At 39.3% G+C, this 22860-nt stretch overlaps 2 protein-coding genes across 8 annotated transcripts in view; one reads left to right on the top strand and one right to left on the bottom strand.

The window, feature by feature from the left end:
• Positions 1-7627, top strand: part of RAD51AP1 (RAD51 associated protein 1) — a 37609-nt gene extending 29982 nt beyond the window's left edge. For 2 of the 3 annotated variants that reach the window (XM_040660794.2, XM_040660783.2), the window contains exon 8: positions 2906-4277. In XM_040660794.2, the coding sequence (XP_040516728.1) occupies positions 2906-2934 (29 nt within the window). In that variant the 3' untranslated portion in view covers positions 2935-4277. Of the gene's footprint in view, positions 1-2905; positions 4278-4764 lie in introns of those variants that run through there. The other variant, XR_006939395.1, reaches the window with a different exon arrangement.
• Positions 3072-22860, bottom strand: part of FAR2 (fatty acyl-CoA reductase 2) — a 133154-nt gene continuing 113365 nt past the window's right edge. For all 5 annotated transcript variants that reach the window (XM_046909465.1, XM_046909468.1, XM_417235.8 and 2 more), the window contains 4 exons: positions 19450-19621; positions 12984-13113; positions 10507-10634; positions 3072-8435 (listed from right to left, as the gene is read on the bottom strand). In XM_046909465.1, the coding sequence (XP_046765421.1) occupies positions 8273-8435; positions 10507-10634; positions 12984-13113; positions 19450-19621 (593 nt within the window). In that variant the 3' untranslated portion in view covers positions 3072-8272. The remainder of the gene's footprint in view (positions 8436-10506; positions 10635-12983; positions 13114-19449; positions 19622-22860) is intronic.

Below are 22860 nucleotides of genomic sequence, written 5' to 3'. Positions count from 1 at the left end.
GATATTGTCTTATCTAATCTTCATTCTGGGTTAGTTTTACAGATTATATATTTCTCTAGTTGCATCTGTGTCTGGATGAAGCTCATGTGATTATCAGTGCATTGTATGCTCTTTCTCCTGAGCAGAGAAATTCAGCAAAGTGAGCTACAGGAATTTGCATCTTTATGAATAGCAACAACTTCTGATTGTCATTAGTTGAGGGAAATGGTAATGATTGTCTGTGAACTCTTCCCTTAAGTTGTGGTACTTACTGTGTCATATAACCTACAGTATCTAGCTAAGGACTGGTTCTATAACACCGTTTCCCCTTTCCCATTTTAACTCTTCTAGAAAATAAATAGCAATACATTTTCCCTAGTTTATTTAATTGATTGTTTGGCTTAGTAATGCTCTGTCATTGTCTCAACATTATTATCATAATGTTGAAGTCTGCAGGCTGACCTTTAAGTCTTAGATTTTTAGAACAAATTTGAGCTTTCTTGCTGATGGCTTTAATTCACTGATGCGTCTTAATGGAAAGTTGATTTTTTTTTTTCCCCTAAAGATTGGATTCACATTAAAAAAACAAACAAACAAACTATATTTTAAGGAAAGATTTGATAGCAAAATGAAAATGATGTCTTTGATGTATGGCCTGAGTTTCATGATTTGAAATTACTTTCATTAAGAAAAGGCACATAATAATGCTATGATTATATTGCATAAAACTCTCTGCTATATTGCAAGGAAGTAGATTATTACTAGACAGTATCTCTTTCTTTACAGAAGACCAACATTAGCCAGAGAATGCCTAACACAGGTGGCTAACATCATAGTTGCAGAAAGCAACACATGAGAAGTGTTCTCTGTTCTTAATTTTCAAAACTAGCAGTGCTGAAAATCTTATCTTGTTTGTGCTCTAGAAAAAAAAATACAATAAAACAAACAAGTGACAAACAAACAAACAAACAAGCAAGCAAACTAATCAGCAATATCCACCTACTTTCTGATTGGACTATATATGGGAACTGTTATATCATGGCCTGAACCTCTGATTGACCACCTGAAGCAAGCACTGAGTTAGCTGTGGGAGCACAGGTGAAGGCAATTCACCTGTGTGACTGGAAGGGGTGGAGCCTGGCTCCACTTCTCTTAGATCCCATTTAAGGGCTGACTGCCACCAGGGAAGGATCTCTTTCTGGAGATTGCTCCTTATGGAGTTTTTGTGAGCCTACAACATTGGTGAGCATCTTTCATTTATATCTGATTACTTTTTTGCAACATGGTAATCTTGCCAGTATAACTTTTTTCTATACTGTATAATATTTGTATGCTTATTTACTATACAGCCTATGATCTAATAAAAATCTTGTATGGCCTGATGCTATACTGGGGTGGTGTTCTGTTGAAAGAGTATTGTTATTGAGTCAATGCCAAATACTAGTAAGAGTGTAATTAACTTAACAAGAATGATGGCAACTTATGATTAATTTTAATAGCATGAGCCCAATTCTCTTTTTTATTCCAAATTCTGTTAGACAAGATTAGAGTAAAGCTACAGTGACTATAGCAGTAGCAGGAAGCTAAGGTAGGGGCACTTCTGTGTGGAGCTCTTCCATGTTAACAGGATGGTTCCCCTCTTCCTTTTTCTCCTTGCACCTACTTTTGCTTTAAGCTACATCTAACAGCTGTGGACCATCAAGAGGATATTCTAGGTCCTGAAAATGTCAACTCAGATCACTTTCTTATCTTTACAATAAACCTCTCAAGAGCCAGCCAACTTTCCTTCTAATCTTGGCCTACAGACACTCCAGGGCTCACTGAACTTTTCTCTTTTTTTTCCTCTTATCAGATACAGAAGTTGTTAATATAATAAAGGAATTACATTTGTAATGTTTGGAGATGTGTGTGGGGTGAGGAGAGTGAAGCAACTGTGGAGAGAGAGTAAATAGAAGCTGCATAACGTTCAGAAGAACGTGAAAAATGAGAAATTAGGATAACAAAGGCAGTGCGGTTGGAGAAAACACAAAAACAGCCAGACTGGTAGTCTTCTCAAAGATGTGACTTTGAGAAATGTAACAGCAAGCATTTGGTCCTGCGTCATGGTTGGTCAAATTCCCTTGCCTGTAGCATTGGATTAGTCCTGCAGAATTTGTGGAGCTTACAGCTTATATGCACATATATGCACAGACGTATATATGCATTTGCACATCCACACACATTCAAAGACACTCCCACTCACACACATTTTTGTATCTATTAAGCCTGTGTTGTTGACAAGACAATACATGTATTTGCCAGCGCTCTATGTACTAAATGTTGCATAAGACCTCATTGTTTTATAAAGAAATAGGCCAACTGATGATGATTAGTAGACTATTTGCATGATTGCTTATTTACATGACAGGACAAAAGGCTTCTCTTTTAGAATTAGTGGTATGTGCCAAATACTACCTCAGTATTCCAGTTGTTCTGGGATTTTTTTTCAGAGTTGGTCCAATTCATTGTTCTTCTGTTTTTATCTAGTTTTCAAATAAGACAAAGAAAAACACACATTTTTTTTCCCTTTTGGGGAAAATCTGAATGAAAATATATTTGTGGTTTGGCAAAAAAAGACCAATATGGCAAACATTAAACAATATGATTGTTGGAAAGGAGTTAGTGAAATGACTTCTGATGTAAAATAAAACTCTTACCTTGTAAAACTAAGGTCTTGGAGACTATTATCAGATGAAAATAGTAAATTTTGCAGGTAGTTGGTTGGATTATTACCAGTTTGTTCTTGCTGAGGACCTGTCCTTGTCACTTTCTACGGAGTATTTAGTTGAGAGGCTCCTATCCTTGTGGGTATCTGGGTTAATGTCTCACCATCATTACTTTTTTTAAAAGTAGAGATTTTTCTCTCCTGCTTATTTCCCCTGTGCAGGACGTGCTTGTGCCGTCAGCTTCCTGTAGATGGGGCTTTGGTTCCACATAGGCTGGGACCCGGATGGCAGCGTGGTACAGATGTGATGCAGACATGAAGCCTATGCTGAACTGCAAGTAACCAGCTCCTTTAGCAACTAAGGTAAACAGATACCAAGTAACCATAGTTCTAAAATATTCTGTTTTATTAAATGTTTAAAGTAACATAAATATCATATTAACAATTTTATGGCTGAAGTTCTCAGAATTTGTGAATTACCATTTTATCTGATTTGTGAACTCAGAAGCTTACACCTTTACATTAGAAATTTGTAAGTATGATTTATAAGATTTATAGTTGCCTCATAGCTAACAAGAGAATAGAAATAGCAGATAGAACCATATAAACTTTGGACAGCGGGAGAATATTTGTTTTACTAAGTAAAGCTGGAGTCTGACAAGATTATTTAAGAACAAGAAACTTTTCATAAGCAGCTTCATGTTAATCTGAACAAAATAATTCAATTCACAGTTGGATTTTTAGCAATAGAGAAAAGTGGGGTAGTACTTAATTATTCCCCAAATACAACTTTTTTAAAAATTGTCTCAAGTAAGTCTGTATCACCTTCATATCAATATTTAGCACCATATAGTGAATTATTCTTCCTTTTAATTTATGGTGAATATACAGTATATTACTTACTCAGCCCTAGAATAAAGGGTCTAATTGTAATAAAAATTTAAGAATTCACCTTTGCTTTCTGTAGTAGAATGTCAGTGCTGGAAGAGCAACACCATACTTTCAACCAAGAAGCTGTAGCATATTTACAAATAAAAGAATGCTCCCCCCCACCTTTTCCCAATTGCTCATTCATTGTAATTATTTGATTATTTAATAGTACTACAGGTTAGGTTTTCTTTACATTTGAAACAAAGATAGGTCTTCTTGCTTCATCTTAAACTGATTTAGAATAGAGTATATCAAAGAAGTGAGGCCTGTCATTTCAGTTTAAACACCTCTATGTTAACCTCCCTGTATGTTGTATGCGAAGACTTGTGCTGAAAGATGTAAACATGCACACAGACAGTTATAATGATGTTTTCTTGGAAAATGTAGAATAGTAAATCCATTGAGGAGGTGGGCAACGTGCCAGCATAAGTTGAATGTTAGTATGTCCGTTACCTATTTCTTCTACAAATAAATGTAGTTTTCTTAACAAAGTTATTGGTGTAAAGAAGGATGGAGGAGAGAAATTTTATTTTTTATTGCAGACATGATGGAGATAAAGAGCCTTGGTTGTCAGTCAAATAACAGTTTCAACTCTGATTCATTTAGGGATTTTTTTTGTTGCTGTTGTTACTGCAATTTAATAAAAAGCAGAGATACTTCTTAATTACAAGCTTGTACTCATTGTTCTTTGACAATGAAATGATATTTTCATACAGCTATAGCCTATAGAATAGTGTTTACATGGAGTATAAACAGAACATGAGTACACTGGGTTCAGCAGTCATACATGCTATTTCTGTAGCAGCACTGAAGGCTTCCAGCACTGTGAATGAGTAGCTACACTGCAGGTTCATAGAGTACAAACAGTCACAGATGATTATCTCATTATGCAGTCTTACGGCAGATATTTTCTTTTGTGGCTATGCAGAATGGCTGCTAATACTGTTCTCTATGCTGCCTGTTGGTTTCTGGGGAAAGAACTGAACAGGTTGTTAGGGAGCCTTTTAGTTTATTCATCTTATGAGAAGAAACCCAACTGATCACAAAATGCTAATGGAGCTCTTCCCCTGCCTGTTGGGAGGCAGAGTTCTCTAGGTTTGGCAGTTCATGCTTCTCTGATTTCTTGCATCTCCTTTTTTCTCATTGAGCAGGATGCACCATATCTAGCAATGCTTCTGCTGTGAGCACGGGCTGTAGAAATACCCCATGCAGCTTCGCCCTATAGCACTGACCATGCTACCTCAACAGAGGGGGAAAAAATCAAAAGCCCAAGTGAGTCCTTTTTCAGTTGTACAGGTAATAAAACCCTTAGCCTTCAGCCATGAGTAGTATCCATTCCTGAACTGTTCACGTTAATTTGTGCAGAAATCAGAGGTCATCACAGGACCTCTGATTTAACTGAATGAGAGCCCTAGCTTGCTTCTCTTTTGAGAACAGGTTGTGTGTGTGTGTGTGTGTGTGAGAGAGAGAGAGAGAGAGAGAGAGGGACATAGAATAAGAAAAGAAAAAAGTTGTCACTCGGCATTTTATATATTCTCTTCAAGACTTGGATTTCTTCAGAGTACATAGAAGTACACTGAGAAGCACAAAGTAAAACATGTCAAAGGTAAGTCACAACTTGAGGTGAGAACAAATTATTTTGCTAGGTGCAGCTTTCCACAATTACTGTCAGAGATGGCAGATAAATGCCATTGACACATGTCATTTTCTCCTCTGGGGTTTTTCTATGTTGTGGTTCAGATGATCACCTGAAAATGTCTCAAGTCACATGAAAAGAGATTCAAGTTTTGCATGTCTTATGTCTGTGTTAAGACAAGCTAACAGCTTGATCTCCCCCATAAGCAAGGCCAGAGCACTGGAACCAGCTTCTGGTGACATTGCATAGGCTATGAAAGGTCTCCAGAATAGCATACACATCTGCAACTGCAATATTTCTGTAACATTCCAGCTGTCTTTCAAGGATGAGCAGTAGCTTTGCAGTAGCTGATATCTTCAGCAAGATGCTGAAGTGCTTTAGAATGTGACACCACCAATGTTCTGAGTGAAGCCTGGCGTGTTCTTTTACACATGCAGAAATCAGGTCCAAATGTACTCATAGTGTGCAGATACATATTAGACTTGTTGGAACAATACAGCCTGTGCAAATAACTATGAATGCCAACAGGCATATTTGAAGGACACTTGGCATGACTAGCATTGGTGAAGGGAAGACGAAACCGTACTCATAGCCCAACAATAGTGTGTCTGGTCTACAGCAGCCATCTGTTGTAGGTGTAGCACATCTGCAGCATTTGACTTTTCTGAGAGACTCAGTATTTTTCTTACAATGTGTGCAGCTTAAGATCTATGATCCCCTTAGCTGCTGCTTCTCTTGATATGTAAGTCAGGCACTTAAAAAGACTTCTTAGAGGTGAGCTAGAATTCTTACCTCATTTTTTTTAATGAATGTTTGTTTCAAAACAGTCTGCAGTTTTGTTCTGTTTTAAGCCTTTCATATAATTAGACTGGAAGCTGGCTGATGAACTGACTATTTACTTGAGGGAATGCAGTCTTTTTAGAGGCATCCCTACAGTGACCTGCCTTGCTCTAAGGTAACCACAGTCCCAGTGTATGTATTAATGCAGCTGACCTTCACCATATAAACTGCTACAGAAGGAGCATACATAAAGTTTCTGTACCCCAGCTTGTAAACCTGGTCTCCTAGGCAGTGACAACTTACATTAGCACAATGCACAAATGCACTGCCAACTTTCTGTCACTAGAAAACAGGTACCTAACAGTTTCATTTTGAAAGTATGTTTTCAAGTCAAGAGCTTAAAAAAAATTTTCTTTGTAAGCTGTGTGCTTAACCTGATTGAACATGGATCAGAAGTAATGTAATAGGGGCCTTTGCTAGGGAATGCTGGAGTCCTGCCACTTTGGATACCAAGTTTCTGGTTAGGACATGTTGCAGGCATCATTTGGCAGTTGCTTAAAACTAGACCCATGGGGCATACAAGCATATCTTGTAATTTCTTGCATCTTTACAAAGACTTCTGAATCAGCTTGGATGCTCAAATAAAAAAAATACACTGTCATCATAATTTGCTCTTGCCTCTGCTACCAAAACATTTTAAAGAATGACAGCTTTGTAAATACTATTTTCAGCTCTCAAAAGAGCCACTATGTCATTTTATGAGATATAGCATTAAGACAGCTAATGTGACACAAGTCTAGGCAAACTGGATGCTGCAATTGTTTCAAGAACTAGCTCTTTTAAAGTCTTGTAGTCTTACCGTGCTTATTCAGTGTAATCTGAATAAAATGTATTCCAGTATTACTTTTGATTCTGAAAATCTGATAGCATGAGTAAATTTGTTGCACTAAGGCTGTCATTGTACCAGCTACTTTGAAGAAAACTCTCAAAGGAAACTTCTTTTTCCAATCTTTCCCAGGGGAAGTCGTACTTCACTAGATGAAATAAATATCTCCAATAGCCACGAGCTTTAATAAGATCCCTGAATTCCTTTCTAAACTGCAAAGTAGAACAAAACATTACTTTCAGAGCACATGACTATTTTTACACAGAAGTCAACCTTTGAAACCTTTCTTAACCTCAACAGAAATAAGTTTCAGACTCTGCTTACAAATGGTAGCAGAATTGTCCTGATTGGTAAGATTTCCTCCCGTGCATGTCTACATATTTTTTTTATCAGTTGAAGTGATCAACTGTGAAGTGACTTAGCTGTAGTGAGATCCTGAAGGACAGTATCAGTTTGCTTTTGAGCTACAGGGAGGCAAATGGAATGGAGAAAAGGACCTACTTCTCAAAAATAATGAGTTTCTGAATTTTCTTCAATCTTTTAGGTATTCTCTATATCCTCAGAGTAAATAGAGTATTTTTCAAGCTGAAGAAATGTTCCAAGCAAAAGTGATAAATGCAAGAACAAGTCTGTTTAATGGAAGATAACTGCAACCTTAACCAATGAGAGAAAAAATGCTTCTCCATAAGAAAGCAGCATGTGAATAAGTACAATTAGCACAGGTACATAAATTCTCTTTGTGTCTTCAGTTATGGCTTGAAAGTATCAGTCCTCAGTAGGAATATAAGACAAGATCTGAAAACTGTTCAGTGTGTTCACTGGCCTAGTGTAACTGATGCTTTTTTTTCCCCTCTAGGTTTTGAAAAATGGAAAATGTAAAACTTCTGAATGAGAATAAAGGAATAAATAGCCTCTTAAGGAAGACCTCTTAAAGGTTAATTTCCTTGACTGGTTCTTCTCTGGCATTCTTTTCTTCCAAGGTTCTGTGTTTTAAATCTGCCTCTTTTTATGGAGGAGGATGGGATTAGAATAGTCTAAAATAGGTAGTACATGGGAAGACTGCAACTTTGGTTAATCTTTACTCTTGCACAATGAACTTTCAATAAAAGATTACATCTTCATCTGTTCCTAAAGCTTTATGGTTTTAAAAATCAGTCTGGTTGTATGGAACAAATACCACCATATATTAAAGCGTTGGTTAAAACTAAAAAGGTGAACACATATCAGTGCACAATAAATGCAGGTTGCAGTTGGAGGGAGTGGATTTTTCTGCTACTTTCAGATTCTGATGCCCATAGTTGCTGGTTAGAGGGGATTGGAGGTCCTCCTGGAAGAGGCTGGTTGTTGATGGACAGCTTCAGTGCCTGAGGGTGCTGGATGCCCTGAAGTAGGAAAGGAACTTGTAGCAGAGGCTTACCACAAAGTACCAGATGTTTCGAGCCATCTGTGACCTTGCGATGAAAATGCGCCAGATGATCACGAGGAGGGTGGTGTTAAATGCATACCGGATATTCCTTAGTCTGAGAAAAGACAGAGGCATGTTACAGAGGAAAACAGAAACAACAGAAGCTTACCAGCTTAGTTAATTTACTACAGGTAACTTTATAAGAAACCTTGTTTACAAGTGGCCCTTGGGCTTTTACCCCTTCAATTTACCTAGTGAAAATACTAGGCCTAGGTGTCCCTACCATCCTGCAAAGTCTGTGTTGAAGTTGCAGTGTAGTGAATAGTTAATATAATAGATGGAATGTCTGCATTGTAAGTCAGTCTTGTTCCATGTACTCTACTTTTAAAGCAGAATAGACTAAAGTCATATTGAGAATTGTTTTTTTTTTTTTAAATGATAGTGTAGGGCATGTCAATACCTTTTTCTTTGTTTTTGATTTGGTGTATTTTTGACTATGTGGGATTGGTGACAAGCTGGAAGAGTTTTGCAGGAGCTGATGAATACAATTCTCCTATCTGAGTGAAACTGTGCTTTTAGTGTTAGGAAATTACTCGGTAATCTGGTCATCTGCTGGAAAGGCATAATGTTTAACCCTTGCCTGTTAGTGCCATCACAAGTTAGCTTCTCTCAAGTGCTGGGGAAGATAATGAAGGAGATCCTCCTGGAAGCTATGTTAAGGCATATGAAAGAAAGGGAGGTGATATGGGATAACCTGCTTGGCTTCACTAATGGCAGGTCCTGCCTCTCCAACTTTGTCACTTTTTATGATGGTGTAACTGCATCAGTAGACAAGGAAAGAGCCATTGATGTCATCTATCTAGACTTTGGTAAGGCCTCTGACACAGTCCTCCATAATATCCTTCTCTTCCCATTGGAAAGGCATGGATTTGATTGGTGGATTGTTTGATGGAAGAGGAACTGGTTGTGAGGTCATACTAAGAGGGTATGATCAGTAGCTCAATGTCTAGGTGGAGATCGATGGCAAGTGGTGTCCTTCAGGAGTCAGTACTTGGACCACTTCTTCATTAATTACATTGATAGTGGGATTGAGTGCACCTTCAGCGGGTTTTCAGATGACACCAAACCTTGTGGTGAGGTTGACATGCCCATGGGACAGGATGCCATTTAGAAAGACCTAGGCGGGATTGTACAGTGGGCCCCGGTGAACATCATGACGTTCAATAAATTCAAGTGGAAGGTCTTGCACCTGGGTTGTGGCAAGCCTGCTATCAGTACAAGCTAGGGGATGTAAGGATGGAGTACAGTGCTGCTGAAAAGAACTTGGGCATACTGGTGAATGGTAAGCTGGACATAAGCCAGCAACATGCTCTTGCAGCCCAGAACACTGGCCCTATCCTGGGCTGCACCAAAAAGAGTGTGGTTAGCAGATCAAGGGAGGTGGTCCTGTCCTCTTACTCTGCACTGGTGAGACCTCAGCTGGAGCACTGTGTCCAGATGTGGAGTCCTTAGCACAGGAGAGATATGGACCTGTTGGAGTGCATCCAGAGGAGAGCCACAAAAACGATCTAAGTGATGGAACACCTCTCTTAGAAAGACAGGCTGAGAGAGCTGGAGCTCTTCAGCCTGGTGAAGAGAAAGCTCTAGGGGGACCTAATAGTGGCCTTTCAATATCTAATGATGGAGTACAAGAAGGAATGGGATAGACTTTACCAGAGTCTGTTATGATAGGGCAAGGGGAAATGGTTTCAAAGAAAAAGAGGGGAGATTTGCATTGGGCTTAAAGAAGTTTTTTACAATGAGGGTGATGAGGCACTGGAATGAGTTGTCCAGAAAAGTGATGGAAGCCCTGTCCTTGGAGACATTCAGAGATAGGCTGGATGGGGCTCAGAGCAACCTGATCTAGCTGTAGATGTCTCTGTTCATTGCAAGGGAGTTGGACTTGATGATCTTTAAAGGTCCATTCCACCTGAAAAAATCATGATTCTGTGTTTTTAAGTCCACTTCTTTATAGGAAGAAAAAACAAAGCACTGACAATGCTCTGCCTTAAAAATAAATAAGCTATGCTATTTTTTATCTCCATCTTATTCAACAATAACATATTGCAAGGTAAATAGAATGATTTTCCTCATAATTCATTTCAGATAGCCAGGAGCTCTGGTCCTTGTCATTGGATATTACTTACTTTCGTAAGTGCTGCTTTGCTGCAGGGATGCCAGACATGTCCTCATTTAGTAAATACTTCTTAGCACCTAGGCAATAGCTTTCAATGTATTCTGACCAATGCAGCTGACGAACATCAAAGTTGTATAACTGGGATATATAATGACAAACAGCAGAAGTTAAATGCAAGTGTTCAAAACAAGTTCAGTTTAAGCACTGACATGATCCAGATAAAGCCATCTCTATTAAGTTTTTAAAGCCACTAAGTTTCAAAGAAGACATGGACGCTTAAAAACTATATTTCATAGCTGTCAATTAATGATTTACCCAGCCAGAAATTTCAGAAAAGCAAGTAAAAATTTAGTGCTAACTGGCAGAAAACAATGAAACCTTTTTCTTTCAGGTAGACACTTGTACATAAATACATGTGAATGTACACCAATCCCCACACAGAATCATGGAAGAAAAATGGCATTCCACTCAAGCAAATATTCATCTGAGAACCTCTCTGCAGGTTTTTTTTTTTTTTTTTTAAGGTCACTAGAGTTAATGGTGAATAAATGAACTGGATGTTGAATCAATAGGTGCCTCTGCATCAGTTGCAACTCTGTGCTGTGCCATTTACTCTCAGCATCTAGACTGACAGAAATCCATGGAATGGGTTACTACGTTGTTTGGCATCAATAAATCTCACTGCAGAGCTAATTAGTTAATTTCAGTGCTGATACTGGAAAAATTGTTAGCAAGCTCTCAGGTTGTTGTCTGCCTATTAGAAGGCAGTCTTCAAATTATTCTTCAAATAAAGAAATTATTTGTAAAGAGAAAGTGATTTTCTTGGAGAGAGCTTTTTTTTTTTTTTAAATGGAGCAGTGAAGTGAATGGTATTTCTTACTTACAGAGCCTTAAAAGGGAAGATACCAAAGAAAAACCCCAACAACCAATCCTTACTTTCACCTTCAAGGCAATGTAGGCCGGTTGGTTTGGTAAAGGAACTTTGGTAGTAGAATAGCAACAACTTGAGTGAACTGTGTATAATACAGGTTAGCTACTGTGAAGATCCCTGTGTGTCTGTCAGATATGTATAGGGAGCTATATTCTCTATAAAATACCTAACTTGAATACACTGCTTGCAATATAGCAGTGGCAACACAATGCGGAGAATAATCCATAATCTCATAAGCAACTTGGGAAGGCTGAAACACTGTCTCACTTGCACTGAAGTCCTTGTTGCTGTGCCTTTTTGTTTATCTGCATCAGTGCAAGCTTCTGAATTACCAGTTAGGTTCCCTCTACATCTGCTACAGTCACAGCAGTAACTGCCCTTAGCCATTTGAATTTTCTGCATTTACCTGTACAGAGTAGGGAAGAAACCACTTGGCTCTTGTCTTGAGAATCTATGTGGTAATTTCATGTGAGACTGGTTTGATGTGAATGTCTAAGTACCTCTTTGAAGGGAGATACTGAACAAAAGTGCATTCAGGCTTACCTAATCCCCGTATTCCTTCAGTCTTTCAGTTATAGCCCCATTCCAAAGGAGTAGTATTTCAAACCTATAAAGACTACAGCAGAGCTTGACATCCCACAAAGTAATTGCTCTCTGGGGACTTAAATCAAACAGAAACATTTTTCATATTGTTCATGCTAACTCACCATGTACTAACTAAACTTACTCATGCAGTGCCCACTAAGACCAAAGTGGACAAAAACGCCAAAATCTTTCAAGTGGTTTCCTTCCCAGCCTCCTACCAAATTCTGTACTGCTGAAGAGATGAGGGAGAAAACGAAACTGTAAAGAAGCTTCCTAGTTCTCAAAAAATGAGACACTAAGAAAACCAGGATGAGAAGCTACTGAGAATGCTACAGTTACCCAATGATAATTGTATTAAATTAACTACATATATTTGTATTACCATTGATACTGTCTTTCTGTGGACCCTGTATAGCACATTGGTTTATATAGCTACATCCCCCATGAAAGGGGATGCCTGAAATTTTTAGGGCCCAGAGGTGTTATATGAAAACTAGAATTGACCATTTCTTCTTATAAAGAGAAACATGTTTCTGTACAAAAAGGAATATGCTTATCTTTTGAACTCCACTAGGTATTCCAGGGTATGCAGCCAACTCAGAGGGCTGAGTACAGCTGGGCCATTGAGGATATAAACTTATGTTCCCTTTGCCATTTTGGCTGTGGAAACAAATCTAGTTTATTTATATGCCAAACAGAAATCTGAGAATAGAAGGTAAAGGGTTGCTATGTTAGCTGGAATGAACGGTGACTGACTTCTCTCAGAAGAAGGAGCAATACATCTCAGGAGAAAACATTCTCCTACATGGAGGTTCCTGATAAGTTCTTGAATAAAATAAGAAGAAATACATCTTTTTCAGGATCAAGTCAATTGCAGTAATTTAGGCAGATATCATTTGAGAACTCAACGATATACAAAAAATGACTGCTGCAGATGAAGAGGAGTTCAGCAGTCCGCATGCATGACATACCTTTTTGTCCTCTGTGTTAAGCTGACCCATTAACATATTCATATTATCTGAAGACCAATCCCAAGACTGGGTGGAGAAATACTGCAGGAGCATCATAGACTTGTGCAGTCGATTGATAATCTTCATCATTCTGAAACAGAGGAGGAGGATCAGAGATGGAGAGAAAGTATGTCTTAATGCAAAAAACTGTAGTTTGGTCTAGGTGTTTCTGCCAATCCAAGTGAATAAGACTTGCAATGCTTGATGAGCCTTCCACTGGTATATACCAGGCTGAACACCAACTCAGCAAGATTTTAAAAACTGCTCCAGGTGAGGTTCTGAACCTACAGCTACTCAGCCTTTATTTTTATCTTTAATGTGAATGCAAACACACATTCTTCAGGACAAGACTGAGGCGTAATTTACAGATTTGAACTGAAGGGTAGAAGTCCATATCTATACTACATGGCATGCATATCCATGAACCAGTACCAAGTCAGCACAGTAGATTGCAGAACCACGAAAGTATATTGTCTTGTAAGATGGATACTTCTCTCTCTATCACAGAAATGCTCTTCTGTTCTCAAGTCTGACTTGGACTGAAGTGAAGGCTCTGACTTTGGATTTAGCTTATACTGAGTCAGCTCTAATTCAGAGGTGACTGGTTCTGCAGCATGGACAAGTTCTGAAGCTTCTGAAGCCTATTGCTAAAGTTCAGCTTTCAGATAATGGCAACTTTTTTTTTTTTTTTTTTTTTTTTTAATCTTGGGTTTTCGTCCATATCTCTGTTTTTCATAAAGGCTACAATTCTCCCTGTGTAATACAGTGGCTATCTGGAGTGATTTTTGTGTCCTTCCTTACACAGGAAGGTTCTAATAGCAGTGAACTCCTGGTGAATAAAAATTTTCATAGGCATTTTTGTGGTGAGGGAAAATGGGAGTACACGGATGAACTATCTCGATGTCTTCATGGAGTATGAGTGTCCTGGTAATGATGAAAGCCAGTTCAGGGGTGCTAGACAGGAACTTTGGAGATGAAAGTTCAGGTCTCTTGTGTTTCTTGGCATTTTTTTTTTCTTTTTTTAAATAATAAAAGAAAATGACTATAATGGTGTCCTATCTCACAAGATTATTTGACAAGCGTCTCATTGGTCATGAGTACAAAAGGCCTGTAGGGGGCAGTTGTTTTAAAGTGCTATGATGTACAGTGCTTGATCTGTTTCGGAAAGAACACCACGTTCTCTCAAACTGGGTAAGGGCAAGAGAAAGCATCAAAAGGCTGATTTCTGTGGAAAACAGAGCTGTTTTCATGAGGAATTTTGAGCTGCCCAGAGGGTAACAAAGTCACTGTGACAAATAAAAAGTGGCAGTCTGTGGAAGAATGGTGCCAGGCAGGCCTCTCCTCATGCAGATGTGACTGCTAAGCACAGCAAAATAGACATGATTCTCCTCAATTCAGAGGAAAGCTGTGCAGCTTACTAAGTGTATTTAAAGCACACGTAGAGACTCCTACTCAGAATTAAATTGGCTTTCATTTTAGAAGCAAAACATCAAATTAAGGCAACTTTCATTCTGAATAATTATGTGCACATTGATTAAATGCAGTTTATTTAAACTACTTCAGAAGTGCTTCAAATTAATCTCTTTGCCTGTGTGAGCAAGAACTGTGGGACAAAACTTCAAATATTTTAATACCTTAAAGGAACTCATGAAACAAAGTATATGATTAGACTGCAAAAATCAGGAATTGCCCCTTAAACTGTCTCTCAAAAAGCCATCAGTATCTTTAAAGTGCTAAGGGTTAATGAAATCTGTTAGATAACAAACAAACAAAAATTCCACCAAAAATAAATAAACAAACAAGCAAAAAACCACAAAGAGAATCAGTAGTGTGTCTCTACTTTTGTTTGGAAAATAGGATGTTACAGTGGAAAACAAATACCCTATTCATATGGTCTTCTGTCAATGTGATGTCAAGTACCTATAGAACTACTTGTTCTACTACTACAATGCAACTTATCTGAGTAGCTGAAAGTGTGCATCAAAGAGAGAAATGAAGATATCTAAACAGGCATATATAAAAACTGTGCTATATGCTAACTGGTTCAGCTCAGATGTTGTGAGCACATTCAAAGTGTTTACTAGTTTGGATTAAGGATTAGTGTAATGAAAAATATCAACTAAGCAGAAACACGAATTTCTGCAGACTCTGAGCAGCTATAACAAAGACTCATTTTAGAATACCTCCTTCTCCATTGTGGATAAAGTGAAAGGGAAAAAACAAAACAAAACAACAGTAGCACCTGTTACTGACAGCCTTATTAGTTACTTAAAAAATGCACCTTGTCTTCTAGAAGGATGTTTAGAACAATGATTTCTTTATTTACTCCCATACTGAGCCATGCATGAGCAGAGAGTCTTCGGTGCAATAGATTGTCCCAAGAGACTAGTAATGATATAAAACACATTATTACCTTGGCCACGGATGGAAACATAGCAATAAGAGTAAGCCATACAGGGCAGTTTTGTTAAACACCTAGCAATTTATATGAAGTGAACTAACATTTTAAGTTCTAAGGAGTGGCAATATATAAAACTTTAAGGCAGATAGAGATGGCTTTTATAGCTGGACTTTCCCAGTTCTGGGAGATGGGGTACTGCAATCTATGCTAGGGAAGCTTATAGGCTGTACCTGAATAGTAGACTTACAAAACTTTAACTAACTCCCAGATATTCTGTTGCATATGATAATCCATCATTTTATGATGAGTTGAGTATGGATACAGTAGAGAAATAAAGCCTGAATCTTGTTCTTGACAAAAAATATTCTCCTGCTTGTAAATCTGGCATAAGGTCATAAAGGTAATCCAAGAAAATGCCATGAAGATGGCTTGTTCTTCTATAGGTGGGAGTGATAAGTGGCAATTAAATTAAGCTTAGGTGCTTATTTGAATGAGCTGTTACCATGCTCTCTGTCACACTGTTGCAGTACGTAGATGTGCTTACATAGCCCTGTAGAAAGTAAAGGAAGATTATTATTTAAGAATAAGAAAAAAGAAAAAGGAAAAGGAAAAGAAAAAGAAAGACTTGGTTCATTGCTCAGTCATGTTTGCTCAGGTCACAAATCTGAAAGTTCAGATCCTCAGCATGCTGAAATCTACATGAAATTCAAAGAAGGTATTATGGCCAATGTCCACTGACTACCTACAGCAATCAGATTTATGAAAAATGTCAATTGTAAAATCAGTGCCAAGACTTTATTGTTGCCCATTTCAGCACAGTATGGAGACTCCAGCCTACTCCTGCTCAACTTTACTTCATTTCTAGAGAAATTCTTGCCTACTGGATAATTGGAGGATTTTTTTTTTTTTTATTGACGAGTTTCCCTCTGTAGCAGACCATCAGCCAGGGATTTCCCTGCAAACAGGTGAACCCCGTCTTCTAATACGAGATATCTTCTCCTGGCTTGGGAAACTTTGAAATGTGTAAATCATAGAATCACAGAATCATAGGGGTTGGAAGATCATCTAGTCTAACTCCCTGTTAAAGCAGGATCCCTTCAGTAGGTTGCACAGGAAAGCATCCAAGTGGGTTATGAATATCTCCAGATAAGCAGACTCCACAACCTCTCTGGTCAGCTTGTTCCAGTGCTCTGTCACTGTTAAGAGGTTCCTCCTCATGTTCAGATGTAGCTTCCTGTGTTTCAGTGTGTCCTCGTTGCCCCTTGTCCTGTTGCTGGGCACCAACGAAAGGAGCCTGGCCCCATCATCTTGAAAACCCTTTAGGTATTTATAAGTATTGGTAAGATCTCCTCTCACTCTTCTCCAGCCTGAACAGTCCCAGGTTTCTCAGTCCTTCCTCCTAAGAGGGATGTTCGCTAATCATCTTTGTAGCTCTCCACTGGACAAGTTCCCTGTCCTTGAACTGGGGAGCCCAGAACAGGTCACAACAAATGTGGCCTCAGCAGGGCAGATTAGAGTGGAAGAGAACCTCCACTGACCTGCTGGCCATGCTCTTTTCAATGCACTCTGGGATACCTTTGGCCTTCTTGGCCACAAGGGCACACTGCTGGTTCATGGCCAACCTGTTGTCCACCAGAACACCCAGGTCCTTCACTTCAGAGCTCCTTTCCAGGAGGTGAGCCCATAACCTATACTGATGCATGCAGTTATTCCTCCCCAGGTGTAGGACACTGCACTTGCCCTTGTTGAACCTCATAAGGTTCCTCTCTGCCCAACTCTCCAGCCTGTCCAGGTCTCGCTGAATGGATAGCACAGCCTTCTGATGTGTCAGCCACTCTTCTCAGCTTTGTATCATTGGCAAACTTGTTGAGGGTGCACTCTATCCTTTCATTCAGGTCACCGATGAAGATGCTGAACAACACTGGAACCTGTACTGATCTCTGAGGAATACTGCTAATTACCGGCCTCCTACTAGACTGAGCTGCTGATCACAAACCTCTGGGTTATGTCAGTCAGTTAGTTCTCAATCCACCTCACTGTCTACTCATCTATCCCACAATTCGTAAGCTTATCTAAGAGAATGTTATAAGAAACAGTGCCAAAAGCCTTGCTGAAGGTACACTACATTCACTTTTCTCCTCTCATCTACCCAGCCAGTGATGACATTATAGAAGGCTACCAGATTGGGCAAGCATTGGTGAATCCATGTGGATTATTCCCAATAACTTGCTTTTCTTCCACTTTCTTGGAGATGACAGAATAAGTTGTTCTACCACGTTCCCAGGGACAGTGGTGAGACTGGCCTGTAGATTTATGGGTACTCTGTCTTGCCCTTTTTGAAGACTGCAGCAACAATGGCTTTCCTCCAGTCTTCAGACAATTCCTCCATTCTCCAAGACTTTTCAAAGATAAGAGTAGTTCAGCAGTCACTTCTGCCAGTTTCCTCAGAACTTGTGGGTGCATCCCACTGGGGCCCAGTGATTTATGTTTGTCAAGTTTGTCTAGGTGATTTCTAACCAGATTCTTCTCAACCAAGCAGAAATTTTCCTTTGTCTAGACTCCCTCATTCTCTAGACCACTAGGGTTTGGGATTCCTTATCAGTAAAGACTGAAGCAAAGAAGATGTTCAGCATCTCCATCTTCTCAGAATTCCCTGTTACCAGGACATCCACCTCATTAAGCAGTGAACTCACATCTTCCCTAGTCTTCCTGTTGCTATTCATGTACACAAAGAAGTCCTTCTTGTTGTCCTTGATCACTATTGCCAGTTTTAATTCCAAGTAGGCTTTAGCCTTCTTTGTTGCATCCTTGCAGACCCAATGATCCCATATTCTTTACAAGCTTTTCCAAGTTCTGTAAACTTTCTTACATTTGAGGTTTTCCATGAGCTCCTTGCTCATCCATGCAGGTCTCCTGCCACATTCACTTGATTTTTTAGGGATGCAAAGATCTTGAGCTTGAAGGAAGTAGTGGTTCAGTGTTAACCAACTCTCTTGGGCACCCTTACCTTCTACTGTTCTAACCCATGGGATACCTCCAGGTAGGTTCTTGAAGAGGTCAAAGTTGGCTCTCCTGAAGTCCAACATTGCAATTCCACTTACTGCTCTGTTTCTTTCATGCAACATCCTGAACTCCACTGTCTCATAGTTGCTGTAGCCAAGGCTGTCCCCAAACTACATATCCCCAACCAGTCCTTCTTTGTTTGTAAGAATGAAACACAACAGCAAAACTCTCCTTGTTGGAGAGATAACAGGACTACTACTCTACCACCTGGACCAGGAAGTTATCCTCAACACACTTCAGGAGTTTTCTGGATTGTTTGCAGCCAGCCATTGCTGTTTTCCCAGCAGATGTCTGAGTTACTGAAGTCTCCCATCAGGATAAGAGCCTGAGAGTGCAACGCTTCTTGTAGCTGAAGCAAGAAGGCCTTGTCAACAGGCTCCCCTTGGTCAGACAGGTTGTAGTAGACCATGACCATCAGATGTTCTTTATTGGTCTAGTCTGTAATTTTTACCCACAAGCTATAATCATGATCATAGCTGCTTCTCAGGGGCAGTTCTTTGCAATCCATCCACTTCATAACATAGAGGCAACTACCCTGCTCCTCCTGCCCTATTTCTTCTAAAAACCTTGTAGACCTCAGTTGTAGCATACCAGTTGTGGGACTCATCCCACCATTTTCTCATGATAACAATTAGTTTGTAGTTTTCTCACTGCATTGTTCCAGCTCCTTCTGCTTATTTCCCATGCTGTGTGCATTGGTCTAGAGGCACTGCAGCTGCATTACCTTTTTGGAGGAGCCCTCCCAGATTCCCTTGGGACACATCTGAGGTTTTCCCTTGCTACTTCCTAAAGTGTCAGTGTTCTCTGGCTCTTCTCTCTTACTCAGAAGTACATCCCCTTCCCCCATTTGATTGGTGAAAGACCAGGGACTCCATGCTGAAGAAGCCAGTTCTCAAAAGCTAGAGATCTGCTCTCTGTAACAGCAGTGCATGTGGCGATGGTTGAAGGAATACAGATTCTTACCTGGGCTTTCTTCCTGTGAGCCTCATGTACAGGTCATAGAGTATGGCAGGAGCCTTGTGGCTAACAGTTATCCAGTACTGGTTTATTAAGTAGTTGGATGTCAAGTGAGCGTTGGGTGTTCTGAAGGCCTGTTCCAGTGGGTTTCTTTTGAATGTGGACATGACATACTGCTCTGTAAAAGAACAGGCATTTTACTTAAAAGCAGGTACTCAGATGAGTTGGGCACAGTCATACTGACATGCTGCAGTAAAGTCCGAATTATGGTGCTTACCTATAGTTCTGTGAACCATGTAACCAGGATTTGGACACTATGATCCTACAGTCCCTTCTGGCATTAACAGAACCATAGTCATAGAACATCCTGAGCTGGAAGGGACCTACAAGGATCACTGGTTCCAAGTCCTAGCTCTACACAGGACTATCCAAAAATTAAACAATATTTCTCAGAGCATTGTCCAAATGCTCCTTGAACTCTGGCAAGCTTGGTGCTCTGACCACTGCGCTGGGGAGCCTGTTCCAGTGCACAGCCACACACTGTATTTTCTTTTCCTGACACTCTCCTGATGCAGCTGCATACTATTCCCTCTAAACCCACCACTGTCACTAGAGAGAAGAGATAGGTGCCTGCCCCTCCAACTCCCCCTTATGAGGAAGCTGTAGGCTGTGGTGAGGTCTCCCCTCAGTTTTCTCTTTTGTAGGCTGATCAAACCAAGGGACCTCAGCCACTCCTCAAATATCTTGAGCTCTAGACCATCTTCACAACCCTTCTTTGGATGCTCTCTAATACTTTTATGTCCTCCTTATATTGTGGCTGCACACACTACTTGAGGTGAGGTCATACCAGTGCAAAATAGAGATAACTCCCTTTATTGCTTATTTAAAACATATGCTGCATTTAGACTTAATACCAACAAGCCTAAACTTTCCTATCAAAACACAATAATTTAATGGAAGAAAAGCAGGCAGTTGTAGCCTGAAGCATTTCAAACCAAGAAGCTACATTTCTGATTTTGCTTGTATTAGGCATAAGGAAACTGATAAGTTTTAACATATCTTTAGATTATTCTCAGATCACTGAAAGCAAACTTTGAACATTAGCATAAAACAAAGATGACATTTTTTATTGCTTATAAAATTTACAAAAGGACTATAGTTAATATATAGTATATATATATTACATATTATATATTATATAGACTTCTCTGAGTCAGGAAGAAGCTGCTTATTTATTATATAGTACACTCCCACTCCTCAAAAGCCATCAAGTCTTTTCAAATGACATCTGACTTACAACATCAAATACTGTAGCTTGCTTTCACGTGAGCTATGGATGCACAGAGGCAGCAAATTCTGTTGCATTATTAACTTGAAAAAACTCCCAGTAGGGAAAATAATTTCATTCACTTTGTATGCTTTAGCACAAAGTATTCTGGGCCCAGCTCTTGCAATGGTACAGAGCCACAGAAATGGCACCTAAATGGAACTAACTGGAGTGTCTGCATATTGGAGAGGCTTAACGGAACTGCAGTAGTTGAATATAAGATTATCACTGTAAGGACTGACAAACAGATGGTGCTGCTCTTTCTGAGCACCAATGAGCTAAACAAAGAATATGTCCATTTTCTTCACTTGTTTTGTTTTTTTTTTTTTAAGTTGAACTATTTGCCCTCCAGTGAGTTTGAGAGTTATGACAGCGATCTGGGCTCATATTATAGTTTACAGTCTAAGCTTATGTTACAAACAGAAAATCAGATTAGAATTTGAAAGTCACAGAAAAATCCAGATCATCTTTAGATAAGCAGATTTCAGTCATATATTCAGACAGTCCTCACGAGCATCTGCAGTCAGCTCATTAATGCAATTCAAGTAGTGATTTTTGCTTTACTTGTACTAGGTAACAGCAACTGGAGAAGACTTGATTTGGAGAAAACTTTAGCTACCAAGTTGAGACAACAAAGGCTTAAAATAGTTCAATTTAACTTGAGTACAAGTTCATTGTTGATTTTTTTTTCCCATTACATGGCATGTTTAATGGCTGAAAGCCAGTTCTTCTGAAACTCATTTTACATTTCACTAGATAGAACTGAGGTCCTTTCTGTTTTATGTAGCCACACTGCAGTGATGTGGTTATTTTGCAGTCATCTTGTGAACTATGATGTGGGAATCTTATGCTTTGCAGCATGTTCTCTCACTGACCTAAATGAAAAATAGAAATATTAAAACTCTTTCCCTATCATCAGATAGAAGTGAAATTTTCTAAAAGAAAACTTCAAAATTACCTTCTGTATTTCCAAGTATACTTACAGGCTACAGAAGTATATCCTGAAAATGACCTGGCAGACTATATTTACCTCTAAACTCCACAGGTTTCTGCCTTAAGCCTGGGCAACCCTAGCTCGGCAGCAGCAGGTGGGAACAGGGATTAGTTTTTTTAATAGAAGTGAGTTTATTTAATGTTGTGGTAATTGTGCTCAATATATACAGAAACTAGTTGAGAGAGAGACAGGTAGGTAGGAAAGAAGCTGCCTCCAAAAAATCACTTGCCCAGTCAGAGAAGCCTCCCAGAGTGCTGCAAGCACCCACAAAAAGCCTGGTGAAAATAAATGTGTTGAGACCATGAACCCTCAGGAGGGCATTTGCAGAGGTGAAATTCAGCAAGCAGCTGTGCAACCAGCTTTGGGAAGAGGAGGGGACACAGGCTGCTGATAAATGTGTCAGTAGCTTTGTCAGCCAAAGAGTGACTCTTCTTAATGGCAGATGTAACAGGTAAACAATTCTAACCCCAGTGCTTATGGATCAGGAGAGCAATCCCATGAACTCTGCTTCTTTTTCCCTCAAGGAAGTTTCTCCTACAGACACTAAATGACAGTTTATGTCTAAGTTCTCACCTGCTTATCAACATTTAAGTTCTTTTAGTCTTCTTTAGTCACTTCATTTCCTCAAGGAAACCTATCAGTTTCACTAAGAAGCACTGATATTTTGGAATTGTGATAATTTTGATATTGTCTGTACGTCTCTGTCTCAATTCAAATTCTGATGTTAATATACCACAAATCAAGTTTTCAGCTGTATGTGGTTGTGAATATTTCCTCCTGGAATCACGTTAAAGATATTGCTGCCCTTACCTCTGCATTTTTCGACTTCTTTGGTCAGAATAGCTGAATAGCAAGAATGAACAAGAAGCAGAAAGTGCAACTCTTGCCATGTCAGATGTTCAGAATTCACACAGATCAGCAACACTTTTCACATTTTGGTTATGGTTACATAATGCATGTAGTGGAAAAAGCAACTATAGTAGAGCAGCAGCAATATTACCACAGAATCACAGAATTGTTGGGGTTGGAAGGGACCTCTAGAGATCATCAAGTCCAACCTCCCTGCAAAGCTGGCTCCCTACAGCAGGGAGGGATC

This window comes from Gallus gallus, chromosome 1 (genome assembly GCF_016699485.2).
Source record: "Gallus gallus isolate bGalGal1 chromosome 1, bGalGal1.mat.broiler.GRCg7b, whole genome shotgun sequence".
Classification (NCBI taxonomy): Eukaryota; Metazoa; Chordata; class Aves; order Galliformes; family Phasianidae; genus Gallus; species Gallus gallus.
The sequence above is the reverse complement of the archived record's forward strand: the minus strand, read 5'-3'. Positions and strand labels throughout refer to the sequence as shown.